Source organism: Cetorhinus maximus, chromosome 14 (assembly GCF_964194155.1).
Source record: "Cetorhinus maximus chromosome 14, sCetMax3.hap1.1, whole genome shotgun sequence".
NCBI classification, from domain to species: Eukaryota; Metazoa; Chordata; class Chondrichthyes; order Lamniformes; family Cetorhinidae; genus Cetorhinus; species Cetorhinus maximus.
In genome coordinates, this window is record NC_135892.1 from 17178561 (window position 1) to 17205771 (window position 27211).

Consider the following 27211-nt stretch of genomic DNA (forward strand, 5'->3'; position numbering starts at 1 on the left):
GCCGCGTGGTGATGACGCTGCTGTCTGGGACCCCGTGGGAAGATGGCTGCTCGAGTCGGGAGGCCTGAGCACCGGGCGCCGCCTGAAGTGGTAAAGCCGTGCGGTGAACGTGGGAGTGTGGAGCCGGGGGAACGAGGGGAGGGGGTGACGGAGCCGGGGGAACGAGGGGAGGGGGTGACAGCCCCGGGGCTCCTGACCAGAGAGCATCAGTGTGAGGGTCCCCTTCGCCCACCCCCATCATCCCCCCCCTTCACCCACCCCCATCCCCCCCTTCACCCACCCCCATCCCCCCCTTCGCCCACCCCCATCCCCCCCTTCACCCACCCCCATCATCCCCCCCTTCACCCACCCCCATCATCCCCCCCTTCACCCACCCCCATCCCCCCCCTTCACCCACCCCCATCATCCCCCCCCTTCACCCACCCCCATCCCCCCCTTCACCCACCCCCATCAACCCCCCCCTTCACCCACCCCATCCCCCCCTTCACCCACCCCCATTCCCCCCTTCATCCACCCCCATCATCCCCTCCTTCACCCACCCCCATTCCCCCCTTCACCCACCCCTTCGCCTACCCCCATCCTCCTCCCCCCGCCCCTTCACCCCCCACCCTCAAACCTCCGAATGCTGATGCCATCTCATTTGTAGGAAACCTTTATTTTCATTAACTGACCTTGAGTAGTTTGCTGCTTTGAGTAAGTACCATTGTGTGCAGCAGGTACAGTACCGGTGTGGTACTTATGCTGTGTTGTGTTTCCCTCCTAGAGCCATTTACAGTGACATTGCGTTCTGTTTTATGTGCAGGTCTGGAGACTGATTTAGTCTTGTGAAAAAAATCACACAAATGAACTAATCAAACCCTGGGGGTTTTAGATGTTGTATAATTTACAATGAGGCTTAAACTCTAGGAACTGCTTTAAAGATTATTTTCTTTTCTTCAGTTTTACAATGAAGATGAAGCAAGGAAATATACGCAGAAGTAAGTATTCTCATCTTGGCGTCAGGTGTTGGTTTTTTTATTCTTGTTAGTTGAGGTTATGTGGCGACAAATGTTCTGTTAATTATTGTTCTGTAATAAGTTTAATGAGCAATGTGATTTCAGAAGACTATTTATTCCACTTGCTATAATTCATTAGCAAATTTTGAAAATGTTTTGCCAGATTGTGATTAAACAAATATTTTACTGAGCCATACAGGTTAGGTAAATCCGACAGTTTCATTCCTAGCCTGTATTGAGCTAGCTGATTGCAGAAGATAGTCGCTTGGGTCTCTGTGCCCTGATTTGAGAGGAGGGGACATCAGCCAGCTGAGAGATGTGGATGCGTGACAAAGGTTTAGGAGCCGATCAGGTTTCACTGCAATATTCCTGCTTCCCCAGGCCAGGCACCTTGCTGTCCCTCACTGTTGCCCTTGAGTCAAAATGGAAAGTCGCTAGTACCTGCCAGAGTTGATATTTTCAGGAAGGAGGTTTTGGGGAGTAATTATGAAATGTTTGGAGGATGGGAAGTTTTTCTACTTTGTTCAATGGATGTGAGCAATGTTATGAAGGTGCTGTGAATCTGCGTCTTGCATTTGGTAGCTTTGTGTTTATGGTATTGTAGTGAGCACTTAAGAGTTCACACACAAGCAAATTACTGTGGTACTGGAAATCTGAAATAATCTGACATGCTCAGCATGTCAGGCAGCATCAGTGGAGAAAAATAGAGTTAACACTTCAGGTCGAGATGACCTTTCCTTCAGATCTCAGCCTAAAACGTTAACTCTGTTTCTCTCCACAGATGCTGCTTGACCCGTTGAGTATTTCCAGCACTTGTTGTTTTTATTACTTGGAGCTCACGTCTGGCCTTGCCATCTGATAGCCTGTAGGCTAGTGCCTGAAAGTTGTCAGAATTATTGTTAAAAACCAACTTGTTCATTAATGCCAATCAGAGGAGCAAGCCTATCAACCCTGCCATGTGACTCCAGTCTCTCAATTCCCTCAGGGCAACTAGAGACAGGCAATAAATGCTGTTTTGTCAGCTCAAGAATAAATAGGGCAGGAGGGAGGAACTCAGCCATCAACTGATGGAAACAAGCCAGTTATGTGAATAAAATGTGGTCTCTTCCCTTTGCAGCTCTCGTATGATCGAAATCCAGACTCAGATGTCAGAAAGAGCTGTCGAACTACTCAATTTACCCGAGGATCAACCTTGCTTCCTGTTAGATGTTGGGTAGGGCTCTCCTTTAATCTTTAAAATCTTGCAGAGGATTTTCAGAGAAGGCCAACTTCAAGGTGAGGCTGTGTCATCCCTCCTGCTCTCTTTTTGTTCCTTCTGCTCCACGCACTGTTCCCCAGACTGGACTCTGAATCTGCTCCCGGGCCACTACTGAAGCTGTTCTTCACTGGACTCTGGACGTGTGAGAGCTGTCCCGTTTGAGTTGCTTGATATATCGTACCACCTTTTATATAAACCTTCAATGTGCAAGAATAGGCTTTTTGTGCTGACGGAAGGAAGTGGAAGTTATCATATTTAAGGAAGCAGCTATAGTGAGTTTCATTGTGAGGGCTGGGAGGGGGGGAATTAAAAAATTTCAATGGAACTGGATTTTACAGCAGGTCAGGTACTGGCCTTTCACCTCTAGAAGCAGAATTTAATTCCAGCCCAAACTGATGGGATGATAGTCTCTTCCTTTGGCTGTAAGGGTCTTCTGTGATAAGTGTACGGTCTTAATCCAGTTCTTAGTAGGGTTGGGATGAACCGGCTCTTATTCAGCACGGACCAGCATCCTCAAGATGACTGGTGCAGGGAAGCAAGAAAAAAGTGACACCAAAGGGTTTCTCCTGAATTGAGGGTTGAAGCACAGTGTTATGGCCCATGTGTTGGTAGCTTTACTCTGCGTCTGTATGCTCTCTCTGAAGTCGGAGTGTATGCTGCCGTTGGGTTCTTAAAATGGTAGGTTTTCTGTCCTACAGCACTGCTGCTAAGGTGGTGCCTCACCTTGCTGGTCAAAACAAGATTCAAGGCTTTGCCCAACCCCTTCCAAACAGTAAAATAAGATGTCCGCACTTGCAAACCAGCTGTTGGAAACAAGTGGAATTGAATCAATTTTAGGGCAGTCTTGTAAATAATGACTGTCTTAATTTTTGCCAGCCTGTTTTTCCTTTTTGAGGCATTGACTGAGCAACCATTCACACAAACATCTCTTAGATGCTGCATATCTGATTGACCTCACTGAGTTACACAACTGCTGCATGACTTGATACATTTTCATGTCAGAGGCGCACTTGGGCTTGTTATCTTTTGATGGGATTGGTGTGACTTTGTTTCTGTTTGTGTTCCAGGTGTGGATCGGGTCTCAGTGGGGATTACCTCTCTGAAGAAGGACATCACTGGGTTGGTGTGGATATCAGTGCAGCCATGCTTGGTAGGTGGCAAGATAATTTTTTTATTCTTTCACTGGATGTGGACTTCACTGGCTAGCCAGCATTTATTGCCCATCCCTAATTGTCATTGAGAAGGTGGTGGTGAGCCACCTTCTTGAACTGCTGCAGTCCATGTGGTTCATGGACACCCACAGTGCTGTTGGAGAGGGAGTTCCAGGATTTTGACCTTGTGACAGCGAAGGAATGGCAATATAGTTCCAAGTGAGGTTGGTGTGTGGTATGGAGGGGAGCTCATAAGTGGTGGTGTTCCCATGCATCTGCTGCCCTTGACCTTCTAGGTGGTAAAGGTCATGAGGTGCTGCCGAAGGAGTCTTGGTGAGTTGCTGCAGCGCATCTTGTAGATGGTACACACTGCCGCCACTGTGCATCGGTGGTGAAGGGAATGAATGTTGAAGATTGTGGATGGGGTGCCAATCAAGCAATCTGTTTTGTCCTTTTGTAGCAATGCAATTAGACTGGATGGCATCAAGCTTCTTGAGTGTTGGAGCTGTGCTCATCCAGGCAAGTGGAGAGTATTTTATCACACTCCTGACTTGCGCCTTGTGGATGGTGGACAGGCTTTGGGGAGTCAGGAGGTGAGTTATTCACCACAGAATTCCCAACCTCTGACCTGCTCTTATAACCACAATATTTATATGGCTGGTGCAGTTCAGTTTCTGGTCAATGGTAACCCCCAGGATGTTGATAGTGGGCAATTCAGCGATGGTAATGCCATTGAATGTCATGGGGAGATTGTTGGATTCTCTCTTGTTGGAAATGGTCATTGCCTGGCACTTGTGTGGCGTGAATGTTGACTTGCCACCTATTGGCCCAAGTCTGTTTGTTGTCCAGGTCTTGCTGCATGTGGACACAGACTGTTTCAGTATCTGAGGAGTCACAATTATTACACACATTGCACATTCCTGTTGCAAGCAGATTCAACAACATGGTGTTCTACAGCTCACTACCTAGCCCTCCCTATGTCACACTCACATTTTTATATTTGAACTCTGCCACTGAGACTACAATTCTGGCAGCCAGGTAAGACTCCCAGGAAAGGGCCTCTGTGGAAGAGGATGGGGTAAGGTGATTTTTAGTTGGGATCCCTTTGACTGTGGAAGACTTGTGCACCAAGAGTTGACAACAGCAACGGGATAAAAGTCCCTGTAGTAGAGACTTAGTTCCCACGTGCTGCCTCTGTGGGGATGAGATTTTTTTAAACTGCATAGATCTGAAGCTTGTTAGCTTTGCTGAGTATAATAGTGCTGTCGGTCCTTGTGCCATATTGTTCGTTGCTCACTGGGTCAGAGGAAAAGAGCCTTGGGTGGCCTTGTTTGAAGAAATCCTGTTTCCATTTGGGTTTGGGTAGTTTAGTTCCATTTAGGATGGAAGGGTATGCATCCTTAAACTGGCTTCTTTCTGTTTGAGGAGTCAGGTGAAGAGCTGTTACAGAGCTGGAGTTTTAAGCAGACGCATGTGCTTGCAGAGCACCAGACTGTCACATATCTGATTCCCTGAGCACTGGACCCTGCTTTCTCCTCTAAATTTTAGAAACTTAAGATCAGCATTCAGGGTTTGATTCAGTTTGCCTATCTCACCGATGAGGGAATGTTGGTGCTTGCTTAAGATATCACAGCAACTTCTCACCAAGCCCCTGACTCATGACTGTGCCACCCTAGCAGCTGAGAGAGCTCAGTGAGGCATTGGGCTACTGAGATATAAGAATGAGCAAATAAAATTGGCTTCTAACCATCCTCAAAATGATTGTTTCCCGAGCAGATCTCTCATGGCGTTGGTCAAAGTGGATCAGAGTTTACGCTGCTTTAAGACAATAGGGGGTTATCAACAAAGTGTCACGGGAAGTATATGATGCCAGATATGTGCGATAATGATTAAATAAATATCCATCATGGTTTGGTTGTGGATGTAGATATAAAGGAACATTTTATACATTTACTTGAAAAAGAAGCATATTAAAGGGGATGGGGAGCGAGCATACAGGTGGGTTTAGATCGGGTTTCATGTTAGGGCAGTGAGAACAAGCACACTAGTGGAAGTAGACTAGGTAGAACGTTAAAGCATGTGGGGCATGAGCAGGCGTCAGATTAAACTGGGTGGCTTATGAAGAAAAACACATGCACAAATTCGATGGGCCAAATGGCTTATTTAAGTGTTGCTTGGATAAAGATTCATTAGAGCAATGGATATTGTAAGTGAGGAAATCTTGTTGCATTTCACCTTGTGCACTTTTCACCAGAGAAAGAAGCGTTTGAGAGAACAGAAGGAGACTGTAAAACAACAAAATCTTAACTCCAAAACAACAAAAATGTTATCTTTGTTCATGCTTGTGTTCATCACATGCTTGTAAAATCTCCTGTATTTGAATACCATGGAAGAACAGGGCATTCTCCCACACCATTAAAGCCATTTTGTCCCACTGTTTCTATACACCATGACCCTGAATTTGTTTTGTTTCCTTTTCCTGATAGATGTTGCGTTGGAGAGAGAGGTAGAAGGCGACCTCATTTTGGGAGATGTGGGTGCTGGTATTCCATTCCGGCCTGGTACCTTTGACGGCTGCATCAGGTAAACGAGAAACGAGACCTGGTATTGCCTTCTACATAAACACTTACACCTTGCAGCAACGGCAATTGTGTTTGATGAAAAGATAGATTTTGTTTTGTCCCAGCCGCAGATTAATGAAGGAATTGATATGAAGAGTCCACACAGTCTGTGCAGGTCCTGTTTCAATTAGATCATCACTTTTGTCCCAAAAACAACAACAAATTGCACTTATATAACACCTTTTTAATGTTGTAAAGTGTCCCAAGGAGCTTCACAGGAATGTTATCAGATAAAATTTGTCACTGAGCCCCAGAAAGAGATATTGGAGCAGGTAATCAAAAGCTTGATTGAAGTGGTAGTTTTTAAAAGAGCGAATTAAAGGAAGGAGAGCGGGATGAGTTGTAGAGAGGTATATGGAGGAATTCCAGAGCTTAGGGCCAAGTCTCTGATGGTGCGGCAGCCAATGGTGGAGCAGCAGAAAATTGGTGCTGTGCAAGAGGCCAGAATTTGAGGAAGGCAGAGCGCTCGGATGATGGTATGGCTGGAACAGTTTGCAGGTATAGAGATCGGCGAGGCCATGGAGAGATTCGAAAACAAGGATGTGAATTTTAAAATTGAGGTGTTGCTAGACTGAGGGCTAGTGCAGGTCAGCAAGCATGAAGGTGATGGGTGAATGGGACTTGGCGTGCTACACGCTTCCCCTGCTTCTGGCTGATGAGCTGAGTTTCGTGTGCCCACACTCTCATTGTGCTGTTCTGTGGCACAGCTTTAATGTGGTGCCTAGTCAGTAACCTGGGTGCCAATTGGGTAAGTATCTGAGCAGTTGCTGCACGTTGCTGTGTCCTTCACTCAGTGGAGCAGCTGCTAAAGGACTGAACTCGGATTTTCACAAAGTGAGGAAATAACATTTCTGATATCTGCTGCAGGATGGAGGTTAAAATGTACCATTTCTGAAAACCACAATACAAACAGGGAATGGTTTATATTGAAAGTGATCCCCTCAAAATAAAGCTTTTTTGTTTAAACTCCCCTCTGTCCTCCCTTTAATATGCATGACCTATTCAACCTTTGTGGTCTGCCCCAGGAATGTGTCGTGGAGTAGCACCACACAATATGAGGAAAAGTGTGCAGTGATGCAAAGCATTATTAAAATATCTACACTGCTGAGTTGATTTAACTCCAGATACTGGAGCCCTAACACACCAGTGCCATACCAAGGGAGTGCTGCATTATCAGAGGTGCTGTCTTTCCAGTGATCTGTTAAATTAAGGCCCCACTTGCTGTCTCAAGTGGACATTAAGAGCCCCACGGTGCTGAGCAAGGGAGGTTTCCCCAGTGTCCTGGCTAACACTTACCCTCCCACCACCAGCACCAAAGACATGATCTGGTGAATCATCACACTGCTGTTTGTGGCACCTCCATATGTCAAAATGGCTGCCATATTTGCCTACATTACAACTCCTGACTACATTTCAGAAGTAATTCATTGGCTGCGAAGCACTTTAGACTGTCTTAAGGATGTGAAAGTTACTATATAAATGTAAGTTATTTCTATCAAACCATGATCTGATTTTGTTTCTCTGCTGTCATGGTTTTAAAATCAGAAAACCATAATGCAGTTTGTTTAAAGTTGATTAATGTTCAAAACTAGCTTCCCACATGTTATACAGTTACAATGTAATTCTATTGATTACATGTAGAATATACAAGGTACACTGGTCTTGACAAACACTGCCATTTATGGGTGAAGATAGACCCCTTTCCATTGACAGGTACTTGCACACTGCAAAATTAGTGTGTTGTTGCCTCGTATTTCCTGCCGAGGTTTTTTTCATTTAAATTTAGTTACTGGTTCAGTATAGAACTTTCAAATAAAACTCTGATGTGAAATCTTTTATAGTCTTCATTCAAGTTCACTTCCCAAAATAAGTCTTATTCTTGTTCTGATCTCTGATGGGATAAGCTTCAGCCCACTGGTGCCAAGGCGACCAGGAACTGATTGTGTGGTCTTTGCACTTAAGTCTCAGTTCCCTCTTTAGTTGCTCCGTATTTCTGTCTTTCTAAACTCATATTACTGATGCTGTGAGGGTGAGCGAATGGCTTTGCCCACCCAACCTGTGCCAATGTTACAACACGTTGTCCAAGTGAGCCAGGCAAGATATAATCTTGTACATTGCTCTGTTTTTTGGTGATGTGTTCTATCCGACTGGTTCCAAAAATAAATGCTACTTATTGCCGACTCCATCAGATTTTGCACACTTTCTCCCTTTCTGTCCAGTCCATTCCACGTGTAAAGTTACATCTAAACTGTGCCTTCTCTTTTTTTTTATCTTGTCTATAGGTTGTGGAGCTTGTGACAAACTCAAACATTATCAGAGTGCAGTTACATTCCCTTAGGAATCCAGAATGCTTGAATAATCTCCCCCATGAACCTTCTCTCCTCCAGACTAAAGAATTCCAGATTCTTCTGCCTCTCTTCACAGCCCAGACATTTTAAACTGGGTATAAGTTTGGTACCAGCATTTTATTTAAAAGCCCAGAGTGCTATTTATAATCACTCCCCATTCTTTGGTTTCCACCAGGATGACATGTTTGAACAAGGCTCTTAACTGTGTCATGAGAGAGTGTTTTTAAAGCTAACCCAGTAATTTTGATTGATCTTCCTTCTCTCTTGTCATACTCACCTCCCCTGCCCACCCCCATTCCAAACCATCCCAAATATTGGAAAGTTGAAATCCTTTCCACAAAATAACTAAACAAGGGCGTTGCCTGAGTGCTGGGCTAAACATCAGTTAATCAGAAGCAAAGCATCTGGCCTTCAAATACTTGGCAGGCTGGCACACCATAAAGAGAGCCAAAATGGAAGCACTGAATTTAATGGTATGTTTTTCCTTTCTGTCCTCAGTATTTCCGCCCTGCAGTGGCTTTGTAATGCGGATAAGAAGAGTCACAGCCCCCCGAAGCGACTCTACAAATTCTTCAGCTCCCTGTATGCCAGTCTGGTAAGCTTCGAGACTGGGGAACTTCAATATCCAGGCACCCATTGTTCAGATATGTGTGGTTTTGTATGCAGGTTGCTTGGTTTGTTTCTAGAATATCACTTTAAGTGTTCCACTGTAACTAGGTTGTAAGCTATTAGCAGAATGGGTCTGGGTATTCAGGTCATGCAAGAAAGCAGGAAGAAAGAAATATAGTGTACACTCAGATACTTTAATTTCTCTGCTTTTCCTCCGCTGCACTCAACCAAAGCAATCCACCCCCTCTCCCCCATTTTACTCAGATGCATCATACCCCTCACAAAGACTCAGAGATTGCACCCTACTAAACTATGATCCTCTAGTTGTGAACCATTGAGGGTTTGGAGTGAGAGTCTCACGGAGAATGCTTGCCATGTGAACTCCTAGAGGAGCTTCAGATATTTACTCTAATCAAACTGGGATTTAGAATTTTTGTTTTGACCAGAATGGCTGTTTGCTATATTCATCTGTTTGTTTTACAGGTGCGAGGAGCTAGAGCTGTGTTTCAGTTATATCCTGAGAACTCTGAGCAGGTTGGTTGTTACAATATTAAAATAGTGGAACTTAATACCCAGCCCAACATATGGGGGATGTGTGTGTTGTGTGTCTTTCCACCAGTGGTCTGACTTGTTCAGGGTGCAATAAATTGTGACTACTTTCATGTGACAAATTCAGCACACTCACTGAAATCTTAGTCCACTCAAAGCTTGTGGCCAGCATCTTAAATGATCATTCGATAAGGTGACAGTGTGTGAGTTCCTCAGGGTTTAATCATGACAGCAGGTGCCTGCCTTGGTACCTGACATTGACCCTACTAGACTGTGCTAGGGAAGAGAGCCAGCGAGGTTCAATGCTGGTTGAGTTTTCTCCGTTGAATGGCAGTGACTCTTGCTAGTTATTGCTTCGTAGGCGTTAGCACTCCAGCACTTCATCCAAGTGGCCATTCTTCACTCAAGCTTAAACCACCAGTATAATTGAGCTATTGGTTCAAGGAGAGCATGTTATCAAGCTGAATTACCTTGTCATCTGACCTCCAGCTAGGTCACTGGGCAGCAAACAGCAGTAAGATAGAGCAGAGAAAGTTAAAGGGGAGTTCAGAGTTACAAAGGATTTCAATATTGTAAATAAGGAGAAACCGTTGCCACAGACAGAAGAGACCATAACTAGAAGACAGTTTTAATTATTGGTAAAGGAACCAAAGACTAGATGAGAATTCTTTTACACAGTGAGTTATGATGATCCGGCATGCACTGCCTGAAAGGCTGGTGGAAGCAGATTCATTAGTAACTTTCAAAAAGGAATTGGATATTTTCTTGAAAAGCAAACATTTGCAGGGCCCTGGGGAAAGAGCAAGGGAGCGGGGATAGTTGAGTAGTTCTTTCAGAGAGGTGACACTGGCACAATGGGTTAAATGTCCTCTGCCTGTATTGGAAAATAAGGAATTGGCAGTTGAATTGAACTGATTATTTTGTGCCCCTCTTCACTGTAGAGGGTAGAAGTAACATCCCAGAAGTAATTGTGACTCAGGAGGTGAAAGGGAGGGAGGAACTAAAAACAATTCCAATCACCAGGGAAAGGGCACTGAAAGAATTATTAGAACTAAAGGCTGACAAGTCCCCAGGTTCTGATGAACTTCATCCTAGGGTCTTGAAAGAAATGGCTGCTGGGATAGAAGATGAATTGGTTTTGATTTTCCAAAGTTCCCTTGATTCTGGAAAGGCCCCAGTCAGATTGGAAAATAGGGAATGTGACTCCTCTATTCAAGATGGCAGGGAGACAGAAACCAGGAAACTACAGGCCAGTTAGCTTAATATCTGTCATAGGGAAAGTGCTAGAATCTGTTGTTAAGGAGGTTATAGTGGGGCACTTAAAATTTCAATGCAATCAGGCAGATTCAACATGGATTTGAGAAAGGGAAATCATGTTTACCTATTTTATTGGAGTTTTTTGAGGAACTAACAAACAATGTGGATAAAGGGGACTCTGTGAATGTGCTGTACTTAGATTTCCAGAAGGCATTTGACAAGGTGCCACACCAAAGGTTACTATGCAAACTAAGAGCTCGTGTAGGGGGTGGTGTGTTAGCATAGAATAAGGATTCGTTAGCCAATAGGAAACAGTAGGCATAATTGGGTCATTTTCCGGTTGACAAGGCGTGACAAGTGGAGTGCCACAGGGATCAGTGCTGGGGCCTCAACTATTTGCAATTTGTATAAATGACTTGGATGAAGGGACTGAAGGTATGGTTGCTAAACATGCTGATGACACAAAGATAAGTGGATAAATAAGTTGTGAAGAGAACAAGGAATCTGCAAAGGGATATAGATAGGTTAAGTGAGTAGGCAAAGATTTGGCAGATGGAGTACAATGTGGGGAAAATGTGAACTTGTCCACTCTGGCAGCAAGAATAGAAAAGCAGCATATTATTTAAATGGATAGAGATTACAGAACTCTGAGGTTCAGATGGATCTGGGTGTCCTGGTCATAAAAGTAGGGATGTTTTGCTACAGTTGTGTGGGGTGTTGGTGAGACCACATCTGGAGTACGGTGTACAGTTTTGGTCTCCTTATTTAAGAAAGGATATAAATCTGTTAGAAGCAGTTCAGAGAAGGTTCATTTGACTGATAGCCGGCATGGAGGGGTTAGCTTATGAGGAAAGCCTGGGCCTGTATTCATTGGAGTTTAGAAGAATGAGAGGTGACCTTGTTGAAACATAAGATCCTGAGGGGCCTTGACAGAGTGGAAGTTAAAAGGATGTTTTCCCCTAGCGGGGGAGATCAGAACTAGGGGACATAGTTTAAAGACAATGAGTGTCCTTAAGACAGATGAGAAGTTTTTTTCTGAGGGTTGTGTCTCTTTGGAACTCTTCCCCAGAGAGCGGTGGAGGCAGGGTCATTGAATATTTTAAGGGCAGAGGTAGATAGACTCTTGATTGACAAGGGAGCCAGGTTATCAGGGGTGGATGGGAATGTGGAATTGAGGTCACAATCAAATCAGCCATGACCTTATTGAATGGCGGAGCAGGCTCAAGGAGCCAAATGGCTTACTGCTCCTAACTTGTATGTTCATATGTAAAATTCTAGGCTATCTAGTTGCCTTTTTTCTGCCCTCCCGTTCTGTAGCACAAGGTGCTAGCGTTCATTGTTGGCATCCAGGTTTAACTTGGTGCAGACAAGGGACTGAACCTGTGATCCTCTGCTCAGAATGATGCTACGTTAGATGTTGTCCACATCTGCCTGGCCATTAGAGGAGCGTGGTGGCCCAGTGTTAAGTTTTTGGAGTCCTGTGAGCCTTGGATGGATTCTTAACATGCTATCGTCACAATGTAATTGTAATTAGATAAGTCACTGTGCCTGCCTGTGTCCTCCATATAGCCTCCATAGGTATTAACTGATAAAACAAACAGCAGTTGCTACTATTCCCACAGATGCTGTAGGTGTAGTTGATCAGTGTAGAATCTGTTACCTTTAATTTGAATGGTTTTGGCAGTTACTGAGAGCGTCCAATGACTCATTCAATTGATGCAGCAAGCAGCTGAGCCTTATAAAAAAAAATAGCCAAGATTCCCACTTCAAACTGCCATGCAGTAACCCCCTGCTACAAATATGCAAGTGTGGGAGTTGGGCAAAAATAGAATTGGACTCAGATGTGATACCCCTGCAGTTGAATTGCCCACTGATACTGTTTAGCCTCACAAAGCACTGCTTTTTTTCAGAAAAAAAACATTGTGGTACCTTATTACCTCTCAAATGTCTCAAAACACAGTGCACAGCCTGAATCGCCTGGAACTGTGTTAGTTGCATAGCCAGTAGCACAGCTTGTTATTATCCAATAGCGTGATGGGATCTTTAACATGCACCCCAAGAAACAGAACAGGTAGATATTAGTGCCTTGGTTCAATATCTCAGCCAAAGGAAGGCCTCTGTAACAATGCAGTAATCAGTGCAGTCTCAGTACTACAATGTGGGGATGGGCTGGATTATATGCTGAAGTCTCAGAGTGGGGTTTTAACCTGCAACCACCTGACTCAAACAAGAGCCTTACCACAATGCCAGTGGGCAAGGTACCAAAAGGTGCCCACAAAACTATATACCAGTGAAGAGTCATGCCTTGAGGGGAGGGGAAGATTTACTGAAGGGAAGAGGGAATGAATGATTGAGAACAATTAAAATCAGTATGAATTGTTTTGTCCTCAGCTGGAGTTGATCACAGCACAGGCGATGAAGGCTGGTTTCACAGGTGGGATGGTGGTGGATTACCCCAACAGCAGCAAAGCAAAAAAGTGAGCATTGAATAATCCTGTTTTCTTGTGGAACGCAGTCAGTATTAAGAAAAGAAGAAGCACTGCTTTAACTGATTCTATTCCTCAGTTCTGAAGTAATTTCTGTCTGCTGAAGTATCGGGCCCTGAGCTCTCAGCTGTGTCAGAAGATTGTGGGTTCAAGTCTCGCTCCAGAGACTTGAGCACATAATCTCTAAGCTGACATTTCAGTGTAGCGCTGAAGGAGTGCTGCAGTGGTGGAGGTGCCATCTTTTTAGTGTAATATTAAACCGAGACCCTGACTACCCTCAGATTAAAATACCAACGGCACTATTCAAGGAGCAGGGTAAATTCTGCTAGTGTTCCTCAACCAACACCTAAAAACGGATGACCTGGTCAATATCTTGGTGCTGTTTTTGGGATCTTGCTGTGCATAAAATTAGGGGTTGCCCTTTTAGGACAGATGAGGAGAAATTTTTTGAGAGTTGTGCGACTTTGGAACACTCTGCCTCAGAAGGCGGTGGAGGCGGGGTCATTGAATATTTTTAAGGTGGACGTAGATAGATTCTTGTTAGGCAAGGGAATCAAAGGTTATCGGGGTAGATGGGAATATCGAATTCAAAACGCAAACAGGTCAGCCATGATCATATTGAATGGTGGAGCAGGCTCGAGGGGCCAAATGGCCTACTTCTGTTCCTATTTTGTATGCTTGTGTAAATTAGCTGTCACATTATCCCGTAAAACAGCAATGACTACAATTCAAAAGTAATTCATTGGCTGTGATGAGCACCCTGAAAACGTGAAAAACACCATATCATTTTTTTTTGCTATCAGAACAAGTTGCAACTAGCACCAGTACCTTTTCCAAATAATTGAAAGGAGTTGAATGGACCAGCCTAAATTTTCACCTTGGCATTAGATAGACTATTGTGGGACAGTTAAATTATTTATTTATCCTGCGTGCCGCTTTCTCACTTGCAGGCTATATATAAACCTGGTAAAGACTTGCTTATTGTCTAAGCAGATGATCCTCCTGATGTATTCACTGTCCATCTGTCCCCAGGTTGAGTGCAAATTTTGAGAGTTCTCGAGATTTACTTTTGCCTCTTTCCTTTGCCCTGCTCTGCCCGTCTGAATCAGCAGATGCTTTGTTCTGTAGATTGGTTGGTGAGATTTTGTAGATCTGATAACCCATCACAATGCATTTATTTCACTGTAATGGTTGGCCGTGCGGTAAAGTTTATGAGCATTCTGTCCCCGGACCTTGTCACCTTTGTCTAAGGTTAGGAATAGGAATGCAGCTGATGTTCTGGGATGAGGGAAGCTGCCCCTCCCCACCCCTCCACACCTCCCTTTACTGGGTACTCAATAGATTCCTATTCCTGAAGTAATTCACTGGGTGGGGGCAGAAGATAAGTAATACTTGGAGTAAAGATAGTAGTGACACAGGTGTAATACAAGGGTAGATTGACAATAGAGCAAGGTGCTTGGAGGTACAGTAGCCTCGTGTTTATTCTGTAACTGCGTTTCAAGAAGCAATTAATTGCTTCTGGTGGGGGTGGAGGGAGACTTTGGTAATGTCACCGGACTAGTAATTCAGAGACCCAGGCTAATGCTCTGGGGACAGGGGTTCAAATCCCACCGTGGCAATTGGTGGAATTTAAATTCAATCAGTAAAACCTGGAATTAAAAAAGCTAGTCTCAGTATTACTGACCGTGAAACCATTGTCGATTGTCATAAAAACCCACTAATAGAATTCCTTCCTAAGGGAAGCCTACGTGTGACTCCAGACCCACAGCAATGTGGTTGTCTCTGCCCACTGAAAGGGGTGAGCAAGCCGCTCAGTTCAGGGGCAGTTAGGGATGGGCAACAAATGCAGGCCTTGCGTTTGGACACCTGCATTCCACGAAAGAATAAATTAATTAATTGGCTATAAAACACTATGGGACATTCCAAGGGTTATAATAAAATACTGTGCATAACTGCAAGTTCTTACTGTAGATTGCCCATGTGAGTTCTATTTATTAATTCATTCTTTCTTCCTTAGATTCTTCTTGTGTTTATTTGTTGGAGTCTCTGGAAAGCTGCCAATGGTAACTCCTCCTATTTTATTTTCACTTTACTGTTGGAGGCCGCTCCCTGTTCCTGTGTTGTGCTTGTGCCGGCTCCATAGTGAGCAGTGTTTTTATTTTCAGCTGAATCTGACTATGTTGTACACATCCTCTGTAGACTCTTGAGCTCCTCCCAGGGCTGCCTGAACAATTAATGGACCTGAAGTGTGATCATCTAGAAATTGTGCCTTAAGATTTTGTGTTGAATTTTTGAAAACGTCCACATTGGCAGCAAAGTTGGCACTTAAAAAATATTATAGTGACAGTAACATTTTCTTTTATAACAAGGGGAGAGTAGGGAAAGTACTTTGAACAAAAAGCTCTCCCCTGCCCTAGACCAGGGACTTTCAGCCTGTGAACCATCACCTCCAATCCCTGACAATCCAGCCCTTGGGGCCCAGAGGACTCACCCCTATTTTCACATCTGGTTCTTGCTAGTTTTGTATGGGCTGGAGGCCTGTCCTTCATGTTGTAACTTCAGCGGCAGATTAATTCTAAATCAGAGCAGCCAGATCTGTTCGTAGCAGCAGCTTGAGACCGTTGCAAATTAACAGGGGCATTATTAAACTTTATATGGGATCCTGGGCCTTCATGGTGCAAAGCAATGTAACCAGTGAAAACGCAACCTTAAACGTCCTGCCCTAGAATTTCACTTCTTTTTACTATTGTGTTAGAACTAAAAATCTTTGTGTGATGCTTTGTGTTGCAAGGCTATCCTTTGTCTTATGAGCTGGTTTCAAATTTCTGCAGGCAGGGGAACGAAGGTCCTCAGTTAAATGAATTGTGGACGTTCTTATTCCAGCTCTTCCCGGTGGCTGCAATTCCATAGCTCCAATCTACCCTCAAACAGCACATGAATCCAACATCATTTCCAATGGTGAAGTTACCTCTGCTGAAGCCATAGATTCTCAGCCAAGCCATGGTTCCATGGGAACTGGTTACAGGTGCATGAATATCAATAAGCTCTTCTACCATGAGGAGCATTGCTGATGACTTCCCCGATATCTGTGTACCTTCCGCTCGGAGCTGCTAATATCTTGATTCCCCTTCGTAATCCCGGAGGCACTGAACTCTTTCGTACCCATTCCACCCCCCCCCCCCCCCAAACAAAAGACCTCTGCTGAGATCAGCTTCTTAAGCATGGGAGTGGAAATATGATCTGAGACCTTTGAGTTTGTTACTGCAGTGACCTTAACTGAGTAGGGCTTTGAGACAACACCAGTTCAGATAATGCCTGGTGCATTTAAATTTAATTTCCTCGTCTTGTTTCAGATACCCTTCCCCAGTTGTCCAAACCCAAGCAGCTGCTTAATCTTGTGCTTAGATGCCAGGTTGTGTTTTCTGATCCACGTTGCTTGCGCTCAAAGGTGTCCTGCAGCCAGTGCCTGAACTGATGCACCCCTGCTGATGCAAAAATATGCCACCGTAAGGCGAAGCTGAGAAGGTCAAAGTCTCATATTTGATCAAAATTAACTTGCATTCAGCATCTGCTGGCTCTGTAAACAAGTTATATATTCTGAGCTGACAGAGTAAGGTAGTCAGAGTTTCATGAATGAAATTAAAGGAACAAAGGCTCTCATTAACATGCAGTATTTAGCGACTGACCTGTCTGATAGAAGGTAAGTTCTACCAGACAAGGCCAATATTAACCAGCATACCTTCTACCGAAGATGGGCAGTCAGTAAATAGCATACCTTCCACTGGACACTGTAGAGGTTGGGGGGAACTGCTGGGGCAAATTTTCTGTCAATCCAACTGCTTCTTATTGGGCAGGTGGATCTGAAGATGGTATAGAAGAGCCTAATTCCAGGAATACATGTCAGTGCATTTTAAGCTGACCACAAAGTGTTTGCCACTTCATCCAATAGCCTTATTGTTTCCACTCCTCACAGTATGCAGACTCACACTCTGTCCTTTCACCTATGAGAATCTAGCCCAGACTGATGAATGTTTTTGACGAGAGTGTTTCTCTGATGCCTGTATGGAGTCCTGTGTGTATTGAGTTTGGGTAGCCTGCACCCAGAACAAACTGCCCATTAATTAGCTACAGATTGATGCAAGGTTGTCAGTGACACTAGACAAGGACATGTCACACTGGTACTGAAATAAGCTTTTGGAGGTACATTTCTTGAGGCAGAGTATTGGGACCTGGGCTGTTCTGTACCTGAGAATTGTTTTATCATCCACTGACGACATTCCTTAAATGGAGCATTAATAAAACACACAGGTAAAGAGTAACTGTGAGAGTAAGTGCCTTGGGGTGCTTTATTACATTAAGGACACTTTGTAAATATAAGTTGTTGAGTATTCATATTTTTTTCTGATTGAAGCTCAGGGTTGAAATGTGGAGCTTCCTTGGGGGAAAATGTTTAATTCAATGGGATATAACTAATGTTTCTGACAGCTTTTCTCCCGCTATGTGTACCATGTCTCCAAACCCACCCCGCATCTCAGTATTCATCTGTCTCTGACTTATTCCTAACCTTCACCTCCCTTCCTTCTTCATCTGTTCTCATTCTTCCGAGTCCACTTCCCCAAAAGGTGTGTATCAAAGTCACTGTCAAGCTCTATAACCATGCAGTTACCTCCTCCTTACCATGGGAATAATATCAGGGTAAAGTTACTGGAGCTGGGTTTATGCCAGTCTGTCCTGTGGTACGATGCTGGGCTGCTCATTCAGTGCTGCAGAGTTTGAACTATGGCCTTTACGAACATACGAAATAGGAGCAGAAGTGGGCCATTTGGTCCCGAGAGCCTGCTCTGCCATTTAATAAGATCATGGCTGATCTGTTTGTATTTCTAATTCCACATTCCCATCTACCCCCGATAACCTTTAACTCCTTTGACTAACAAGGGTATACCTACCTCTGCCTTAAAGATATTCAATGACCTCCACCTCCACTGTTTTCTGAGGCAGACTTCCAAAGCCGTACAACCCTCTCTGTCCTAAAAGGCACCCCCCCAATTTTAAAACAGTGCCCCCTAGTTCAGGACTCACCCACAACAGGGAATATCATTTCTGCATCCACCTTGTCAAGCCCGTTCAGGATCTTATATACTTCAATCAGGTCACCCCTCAAACTCCAGTGGAAACAAGCTCAGCATGTCCAACCTTTCCTCATAAGAAAACCCCCTCATTCCAGGTATCAATCTAGTAAACCACCTCTGAACCATCCCCAATGCATTTATATTGTTTCTTAAATAAGGAGGCCAAAACTGCACACAATATTGGAGATGTGTTCTCACCAATGCCCTGTTTAACTGAAGCATAACATCCTTTTATGTTCGATTCCTCTCGTAATAAAGGATAGCATTCCATTAGCCTTAATTACTTGCTGTCCCTGCATACTAACTTTTTGTGACTCATGCAGTAGAACATCTAGATCCTTCTGCAGCTCGGAATTCTGTAGTCCTTCTCCATTTAAGTAATACTGATTTTTTTATTCTTTCTGCAAAAGTGGACAACCTCACATTTTCCCACATTTATACTCCATCTGCCAGGTTTTTGTCCACTCACTCAACCTATCTATATCTGTCTGCAACCTCCGTATGTCCTCTTCGCAGCATATTTTCCTGCCTATCTTTGTGTCATCTGCAAATTTAGCTCCAATGGCTTCGCTCCCCTCATCTAAGTCATTGATATAAATTGAAAAATTGAGGCCCCAACACAGACCCCTTGCGGGGCTCCACTTGTTACATCCTGCTAATCAGAAAATGACCCATCTATGCATACACTGTTTTCTGCCAGCCAATCTTCTATTATGTTGTCCCCTACACAATGAGCTTTTATTTTCCATAATAACCTTTGATGTGGCACCTTATCAAATGCCTTCTGGAAATCCAAGTACAGAACGTCTACAGGCTCCCCTCCCATGGCACAAGTTACTCCTTCGAAGAACTCTGAAAAATTGGTTAAACATGGTTTCCCTTTCACAAAACCATACTGACTCTTCCCAATTACATTGAGTTTTTCCTAAGTGCCCAGCTATAACCTCCTTAATGATTGATTCTAGTACCTTCCCCACGATAGACCTCAGGCTAACTGGCCTATAGTTTCCTGTTTTCTGCCTCCCTCCCACCTTGAATAGAGGGGTTTATTTGCTAGTTTCCAGTCTGATGGAACCTTTCTAGAGTCTAGTGAATTTTGGAAAATTGACACTAACACGTCTACTTCATTAGCCACCTCCTTTTAATACCCTAAGGCCTATGACTCAACCAGTCTGCCCCACCAAGTCCAACGGACTTCATCCTGTTTAAGATTGTGTATTGGGAGATTTATAAAAGGCTGTTCCCAACATAACCACATCAGCATCAAATTCTAAATTATAACTGTGATCTGTTTTATCCACAAAGGCAGGTTAAGGGGAACATTGAGCTGAATGTTTGACATGTAGCCCTTGTATTGCATGTCAAGCAGCTAAATGACCCACTAGGCAAAAAGCTTAGGCACTGCTACAGAGAGCAGATGTAGAGATGCAAATATTTAAAGTAGAACAGCATAGGTGGTTGGATTAGAGATTGCAACACGCATCAGAGGGACCCTTGGGATACTCAGAGTTTGATTGTATTGCAAATTGAACAAAAGAAAACACTTCCAGGTTCACAGATGATTGAGCTGTAAGTTCTAAACAAATAAGTAATCTAAATTATGGTGAAGTAATAGTGACCTCTTCAATCATACTGTTTAGCAGTATTGTTCTGACATGCAGCCTCTTTTAAAAATTAATATTTTTTAATAAAATGGCGTATTCAAAAGAGAAAAACAAATGGAAATCTGAAATAAGATCACAAACTATTGGAACTACATGGTAGGTTAATCAGTATTTCTAGATAGGGTGGGATGTTTTGGTTATAGACACTGTCATACCCAACATGTCAGCCCATCTGTTCAGGTGCTGTCAGGCACTGCTGTGTATTTCCATTCCCTGAAAGTTACTCTAAACTTGCTGCTGCAGATAGCTTGGTGCTATTTAATGGATGTTCTGCTGTTTACGTGTTTGTGGCTTTGAGTAATCTCCAGCTGTCTGTGGTGCAGTTTATTTTTGGGTAGGGGCTGTTTTTAGAAACCTGAGTTCCAAAGTTGGTAAGCTGTGTTTTTATAGGACAGGCAGGATCACAAAGCCAAGGGTAGATGCAGAACTTTGGATTCACTGTAAATCCCAGAATCTTAGAATTGTTACAGTGCAGGAGGCGGCCATTCGGCCCATCGTGTCTGCACCAGCTCTCCAAATGAGCAATTCACCGAGTGCCCTTCTGCAACCTTCTCCTTGTAACCTTGCACGTTCTTCCTTTTCAGGTCACAGTCTAATTCTCTTTTGAATGCTTTGACTGAACCTGCCTCCACCACACTCCCAGGCAGTGCATTCCAGACCTTAACCATTCGCTGCATGAAAGTTTTTTGGCATGTCACTTTTTTGCGTCTTTTGCCAATTACTTAAATCTGTGCCCCTCGTTCTCGATCATGAATTTAAACCATGTTAAGGGCTGGAATAGACTAGATGTTAGTTCTTCTTTTGCCAGAGAATAGTGAGTCTCTGGGATGCTTGTGACTGGTGTGGTGGGTGCTGATTCTCTGCACGCCTTCAAGAGGGTGCTGGTCTAGTTCTTGACTGGGGCAGAGATCACACCATATTCCCAGAGGTATTATTAAAAACATGATTGCAGCCGTCTACTTATTTTTTCCCTCCCACCTTTTCTCTCCTGAAGAATTTAACTCACATAGATTCCATGGATGCTAGCTAACCTTCAGTACTGTTTATTATTTATATGTGAATACTGGCAGGCTATTTGATCACAAACAAGACCAAAATTTCCCTTATCAAGCATACACAGATTAGCACTTCCCACAAGAGTCATTGGATAAGGAGCATGATGTCAAGCCAAATGGCCCATGACATTGTAGGTGCCGCACCAAAGCTTGGCTGATCTCAGTGAATTCTAAATTTTAGTGAAAACCTACGTCTGTGTGAGTTCTCTGAAGATGCTTTTTCAGCTGACGTTTTATGCTCTTGTATCCAAATTAAAGGTATGAACAAAATGGAGAAGCTAGAGAATAAACTTCAAAATCTTTATTCTAGTGAAATGTATATTGTGTACTTTGTTAAACATAAACAGTTGATTTCCTACTTATAAACTGATGGGCTGAGTGGACTTTCTTCCATGTCCCCCCCTCCTGCCCTTGTTCTGCCAAATGCCCCTTCCCACTCCCCCACCACTTCGATTTGTGCAGATCTATGTGTTCACTGGCATCTGTGCTTCCTCTGTCTTGAGATCTCGGTTTGAAATACAATTTGAATTTCAGTGGGCGCAGTGTTGAATGTTATATTTTGTGCTCTCCCCCTGTTTAGGGTCTCGGAGCACAGGTGGAAGAAACAATGAGCCAAGTACAGTTCACAAATGCCAGGTAAGGTGTTCATGTGTGGGGAGTCTAAAACTGAAGGTCATAAATACATGTTAGCCACTAATAAATCCAATAATTATTCGGGTGAAACTCCTTTTACTTCTAAAGGGTGGTGAGAATGTGGAACTGGCTCCCTCCTGGAGTATTTGAGATGAATAACATATATGGTATGTAAGCGGAAGCTGGATAAATATAAGGAAGGAAATAATAGCAGGATGTGGTGAGAGGGTTTGCGTGGAACCATAAACACTGGCATCGACTTGTTGGGATGCATGGTCTATTTCTGCTCTGTAGAATGGTTTCTAACTCTCGCCTGAAATCGGGTAACGTTCACATTGGCTGGGGATTCTGTTCCACCCCAGTTCTCCGTCCAGTTAAAGCCTCAGAGGTTGACTTAATAATGGCAGTGCCACTGATGTGTTAGAAGCCGGAGGTGAGAAAAACCTCGCTGTGTTTATGGAAGAGCTCACCTTTTAATTTGAACAAGTAGGCATGTGTACAGAATTCCAGATATTCAGTTTTGAAAATATTTCTTGGGCGTGGGACCAGCCCCCAACCAATCGTTCAACTGACTGGAAATGCAGAACTTGTTTATCGATGAAAAATGTCTGTCCCTGACAGGCACCCACATCGTGACTCTTACACTGATTTCTTGATCCCATTCTTGTTCTGAAATTGTATGTTTTGAACACTGCAGATATCCATATTTTTAAAAAATATATATTTTCTTATTTAGTTTGTTCCCAATTATTTCCTGCTCTTGCAGCTTAACAAAGCCAAAAAAAAATGTGAATATTCTCAAAATGATGGACAGTTTAATCCATGGCTGCCCATCTTTCAAGCTGCACATAGCAGAGAATACAGGGCTCCCATAACAGCCTCTGTGGTTCGTTGTATGCCCAGTGTGACATAGAGTAAAGAGATCCCAACCTCAGCTCCTTGTTCATGTTGAGTAAACCCATCAGTAACCTGTGGTATGGGGGGGCGAAAATGATCTTAAAAGTTTTAACTCCTCAATATCTGGCAACTGTGTGTGTGTGTGCATGCATCCTGACCCGTGATTAATAAGTTCAAACAATAGAACAGGAGCTTATGTAAACTCTACATTCAGAGACTAGAGAGGATTGTGCGCAATATTTTAATCTTTATAGATGTTAATACAGAGGCTTAGTGATTGTTGTCCAGGTCCCTCAGAAAAAAGCAGGGAAGGTTACAGTCTCCTTCTGCCTGTCACTGAGAGACCTATAGTAATTGAGGAACATCGATGTGACAGCCCTGAAGTACTGGTTGCCATATTTTCCTGCCTCTTACAGTTTGTGAGCTTGATGCTATAGGGGTAAAATAAATGTGAAGGTGCCCCTTGATGGTTCAGTTGGAATTTCCTGGCTGACCATTGTGGGTGTACATCAGGAGGGGTTCAAAGAAGATCCACCACCTCAAGGCAACTAAATGCCAGCATCACCCCCAACCTGAGAGCAAACTTTAGACACTGGCCACCTGTCCTGAAGCCATACAGAAGGGCCCAGGTTCAGTTGCAGAGTAGAATTAATTGGTATTAGTGGGGCTGAGATAGGGCTTGCTACGGTGGTCCCGAGCTCTCCCCAGTTAGAGGGACAAAAATCACTTGGGCTGCTTCCTCTTGATCACTGTGATCCCTGCCTGAAGTGCTTAGATGGATATGGCTTTGGGACAGGATCAGCCTTGTTTCTGACACTTGCAGCCTATTTTACATCATGCCTGACTCCTAATGAAATCATGAAATTTGGGCATGGTGTAAAGGGCTCCTGATTTGCAGTCTGTCCGTTTCATGTTTTTGCTGAAGATCGGTTTCAGTCCTCGATCTCTAGGCTTGCACTTGAGAGGCCACATGTACAAATCACCAGAAAGGGGAACTAAACTAGGATGAGTCCTTGCCTTCCTGGAACAAAATAGGGGCGGTGGGGGGAGGAGAGCAAACTGTGAAATAAGTAATTGCACTTATAGGTTGTGTGTGCTTCTAAGTTAATGAGGCCCTGAGTCAAGATTAGCTGATCTCAGCCAGGAGACAGTAAGGGAATGATAATTAGGCACACCGTCCCTGGATCGAGAAGTGGGTGGGAGAATAGCCAGATTTTTCTCACCCAGTCACTGAACAGTGATCTGTACTGGGAAAGTGGATGCCACATGGGGATAGAATTGGACTGCGATATGATCTGCTGCAGTGGTTAAATGTCCTGCAGACATGGCTCATGTAAGTGGTGGATTCATGGTTGGTGAGAAGTCTGGGTGGTGCAGTGATGGAGGGCCATATGTACCCGTGGAACATGCCTCACACCCACCCCTCAGGCGTGGTTCTGTGCTTTCAGCTTAGGAGGGGAGTTAAAAACAAGTTTGGGATCCAATGGGAGCATTGTGAAAGATACGCTCCTGGACTAGATCTGAATCAGGATGGTGGTTGTACCTAATAGTATCCCGAGGCTCAATAAATCTGGGAAGGTTCCTACGACTGATGACCATCCATCAATCCCTATGTGAAATGTGCATATGCAGATGTTAACTGAGGAGAGGATCGGGTTTACCTGTAACACACTGGTGCTCAAATTGGCTGTCACCATCTTAAGTTAGCAGGAACAGTGCATGTCGAGCCTGTGGGACATTGCCTCTAGGCCTCTGCTACTAGGGAACATGGAGGAGGATCGGGGGTGGTGAAGGATTAGTCACCTTTCCATTTTCTGCACTCCAGTGGGGAATTCTATTCCAATTCCTGCTCCCAGCAAAAATCGTGATGTAGCACGTTGGAGAAACAAAAGCTCATTGCCAGGGAGATCAAAGAGGCTTTAAAGTAGAACAAATAAGTAACAAAGCTTTTAAAAACCAAACCCCTGAAGCGTTGGCTGGATAAGACTAGTACTAATTATCTGAACAAACTCTTCCATTTCCTGCCTGCAGGTTGAGGTTTAAAAACTTGAAGGGGAAACCTGCAAAGAGAAGCAGGGACTGGATTCTGGAGAAGAAGGAGCGTCGAAGGCGTCAGGGCAGGTGAGGTGATGGGTCATTGTGCTTATCATATGTAACAAGAAACCTCAGCGTGGTGAATGTGTTATCTCCCTGCTCTTCTCTTGACCCGTTCAGTGTGAACTCCTTGGATCATTAGGTAGAAACTGTTTGCAGCATGGTTCTTACATGAAATGAGACTTGGGATGCGCCTGCCCTTACAATATACATTATTCTGTTCCTCATTAGTGCAAGCAGGCCCTGCCATCCCGAGATGATGGCATTGCCTCTTCCTTTGGAATACGGAGTGAAAACAGTAAAAGCAATGCTTGGATTTCTGTTTACTTCAAGTATTTAAAGAATCCACTTGGAAGTAAATTGGAGAGAGGTTACAAATAGGTTTTGTAGATGTGATGCAGTTTAAAGATGATGCACACAACTGGTGTATGTTCAGATTTTAAACAATTCTGTTCTCCCTTTCCCTCCCCAGGACTGTTCGAAATGACACAAAGTACACCGGCAGGAAGAGGAAGACCCGTTTTTAGAGTGGAAATGGCAGGGGACATCTTGTTCTCAGCTCGGAGAGTTTCGTTTGATTTTGTGCCTTCCTTCAATCTGCTGAAATATCTGCAAAATGGCCCCGATATCGTCAGCAACGCTACACAATGTTAAATTCACAACTCCGGCTGGACCGCCTTTGGTTGTTGGCTATGCCAATCCATTACCAGCACTGAACTTTCCATTTCTGACAATCTTCACAAGTGACTTGTTGGTTTTGTGAATAGTAAACAGTATAAATGGAATTTCTTCCTCCTGTGTTTTCATCTTTACTTCCTTTTATGACTTTTCAGAATTCTGAGTACCCTACATTGTCCAATCCTTGACCGCAGCTTGAAAACTGAGTGCTGTGTAACCTGCATAATATCACATTGTTTCATGAACTTGGTACAAAAGGACCCGTGCTTTTGAATCCCATTGTTTTTAAATAACGAGTGCAGAAGACAATTCCTAGATGACTGACCAAATCCGCGGCTGCTATAAGCAATTGACAGATGAACTACCGTCATTGTACAGAAAGGACATTTATACTGACTGCCCTGCTGTTGCAAGTTTGACATTCAATTAGGCAGTTGAACAATTTAATCTATTGTGTGAAGTATCTGAGGGGAATTTTGATAACTTATTTTTCTCTGTTCTCAAGTGAAAAGCAGTCCCTGATTCTCTGATCAGTTCTTTTTCAATCCTGATCCAGTCTTCCTGTTAATCTGTTTGAAAGGGTCAATTACTGATTAAGCTGTGGAGTGCTGATTTCTTTATGGGGAATTTACTGGGCCAGGTTTACTAAAGGTGTGTTAAATAGGAGGAGCCATTTAGCCTTTCAGGTCTGCTCTATCACTCAGATCATTGTGGATCTACCTCCGCTCCACCTTCCTGCACTTTCCCCATGTCCCTCAATTCCCTTAGTATCCAAAAATCTATCAGTGAGCATCCGCAGCCCTCGAATTGAGAATTCTCAAGATTCACAATCCTTTGAAGAAACTCTCTTCCTCATATTGGTTCTAGTTCTCAAGCTCCCTGATAGCTACCTTGTCAAGGCCCTTAAGAATTTTGTATGTTTCAATGAGATCACTTTTCGTTCTTTTAAACACTGGGGAATATGGGCCTAGTCTACTTAATCTCCCCTCATCCTAAGAATCAGTCTAGTAAACCTTTATTGCACTCTCAGTATTTGCTTCCTTAGGCAAGGAGAACAAAACTATACACAGTACTCCAGCCATATTCTCATCAAGGGCCTATGTAATTGCAGTAAAATGTCCTTATGCTCCAATTAATTCATAAGAGGCCAACGTACCATTTGTTTATGATTCAGGTACAAGGACATCTATATGTCACTTAATACCAACATTTTCCAGTCTCTGACCATTGAAAAATATTGTTTCTTCTGCATTTCAAAGTGGACAACTTCACACTTCTCTGCATTATATTCCATCAGCCTTGTTCTTGTCCATTCACCTAACCCATCTTTTGTAGCCTTTTTCCCACCTAGCTTTGTATTGTAAACAATCTTGACTATGTTACTCTGACCCTTTTATCTAAGTCATCAGTACAGATTGTATATAGCTAGGTCCCAAGCATTGATCCTTGCACCACTAGTTACAGCCTGCCTGAAAAGGACCTATTTAGTCCTACAGTTTTGTCTGCTAAATAATCCTCAATTACCCCCAATCCCATGAGCTCTTAATGTTGTGTAGTAGTGTGGAAGATGAAAACCCAGTGGTGAAGGTGCAGGATTACTGAAACATTAGTGATGTCATTAATTACTCCTGCATTTTGATCCTCTATGCTCATTCAGAAATCTGCAATGTATGACATTTTATTATTCATCAGCTTCTCAAGTTTGAATTACTGTGGAGAACAGTTAGTGGAGAATTATGGCATTTTCTATTGTGAAGAGTGGGATTAGCCAACTGTCCTCAATTGCA

The 27211-nt window shown here is 43.6% G+C and overlaps 1 protein-coding gene across 1 annotated transcript; it reads left to right on the forward strand.

Moving 5' to 3' along the window:
* On the forward strand, positions 1–25538 carry bud23 (BUD23 rRNA methyltransferase and ribosome maturation factor). Its single transcript, XM_078556583.1, has 12 exons — positions 1–90; positions 940–977; positions 2113–2208; positions 3321–3403; positions 5891–5987; positions 8872–8968; positions 9466–9516; positions 13180–13265; positions 15292–15337; positions 21703–21758; positions 24684–24773; positions 25219–25538. The coding sequence occupies exons 1-12, from the start codon at positions 43–45 to the stop codon at positions 25271–25273; spliced, it is 843 nt and encodes a 280-aa protein (XP_078412709.1). The 5' UTR covers positions 1–42; the 3' UTR covers positions 25274–25538.
* Positions 25539–27211: the final 1673 nt, after the last annotated feature.

Coding starts and splice junctions, on each gene's coding strand:
- bud23 (XM_078556583.1), top strand. CDS start 43: ATGGCTGCTCGAGTCGGGAGGCCTGAGCACCGGGCGCCGCCTGAAGTG. Junction 13,266..15,291: donor AACAGCAGCAAAGCAAAAAA/GTGAGCATTGAA, acceptor TTTCTTCCTTAG/ATTCTTCTTGTGTTTATTTG. Junction 15,338..21,702: donor TCTCTGGAAAGCTGCCAATG/GTAACTCCTCCT, acceptor CCCCCTGTTTAG/GGTCTCGGAGCACAGGTGGA.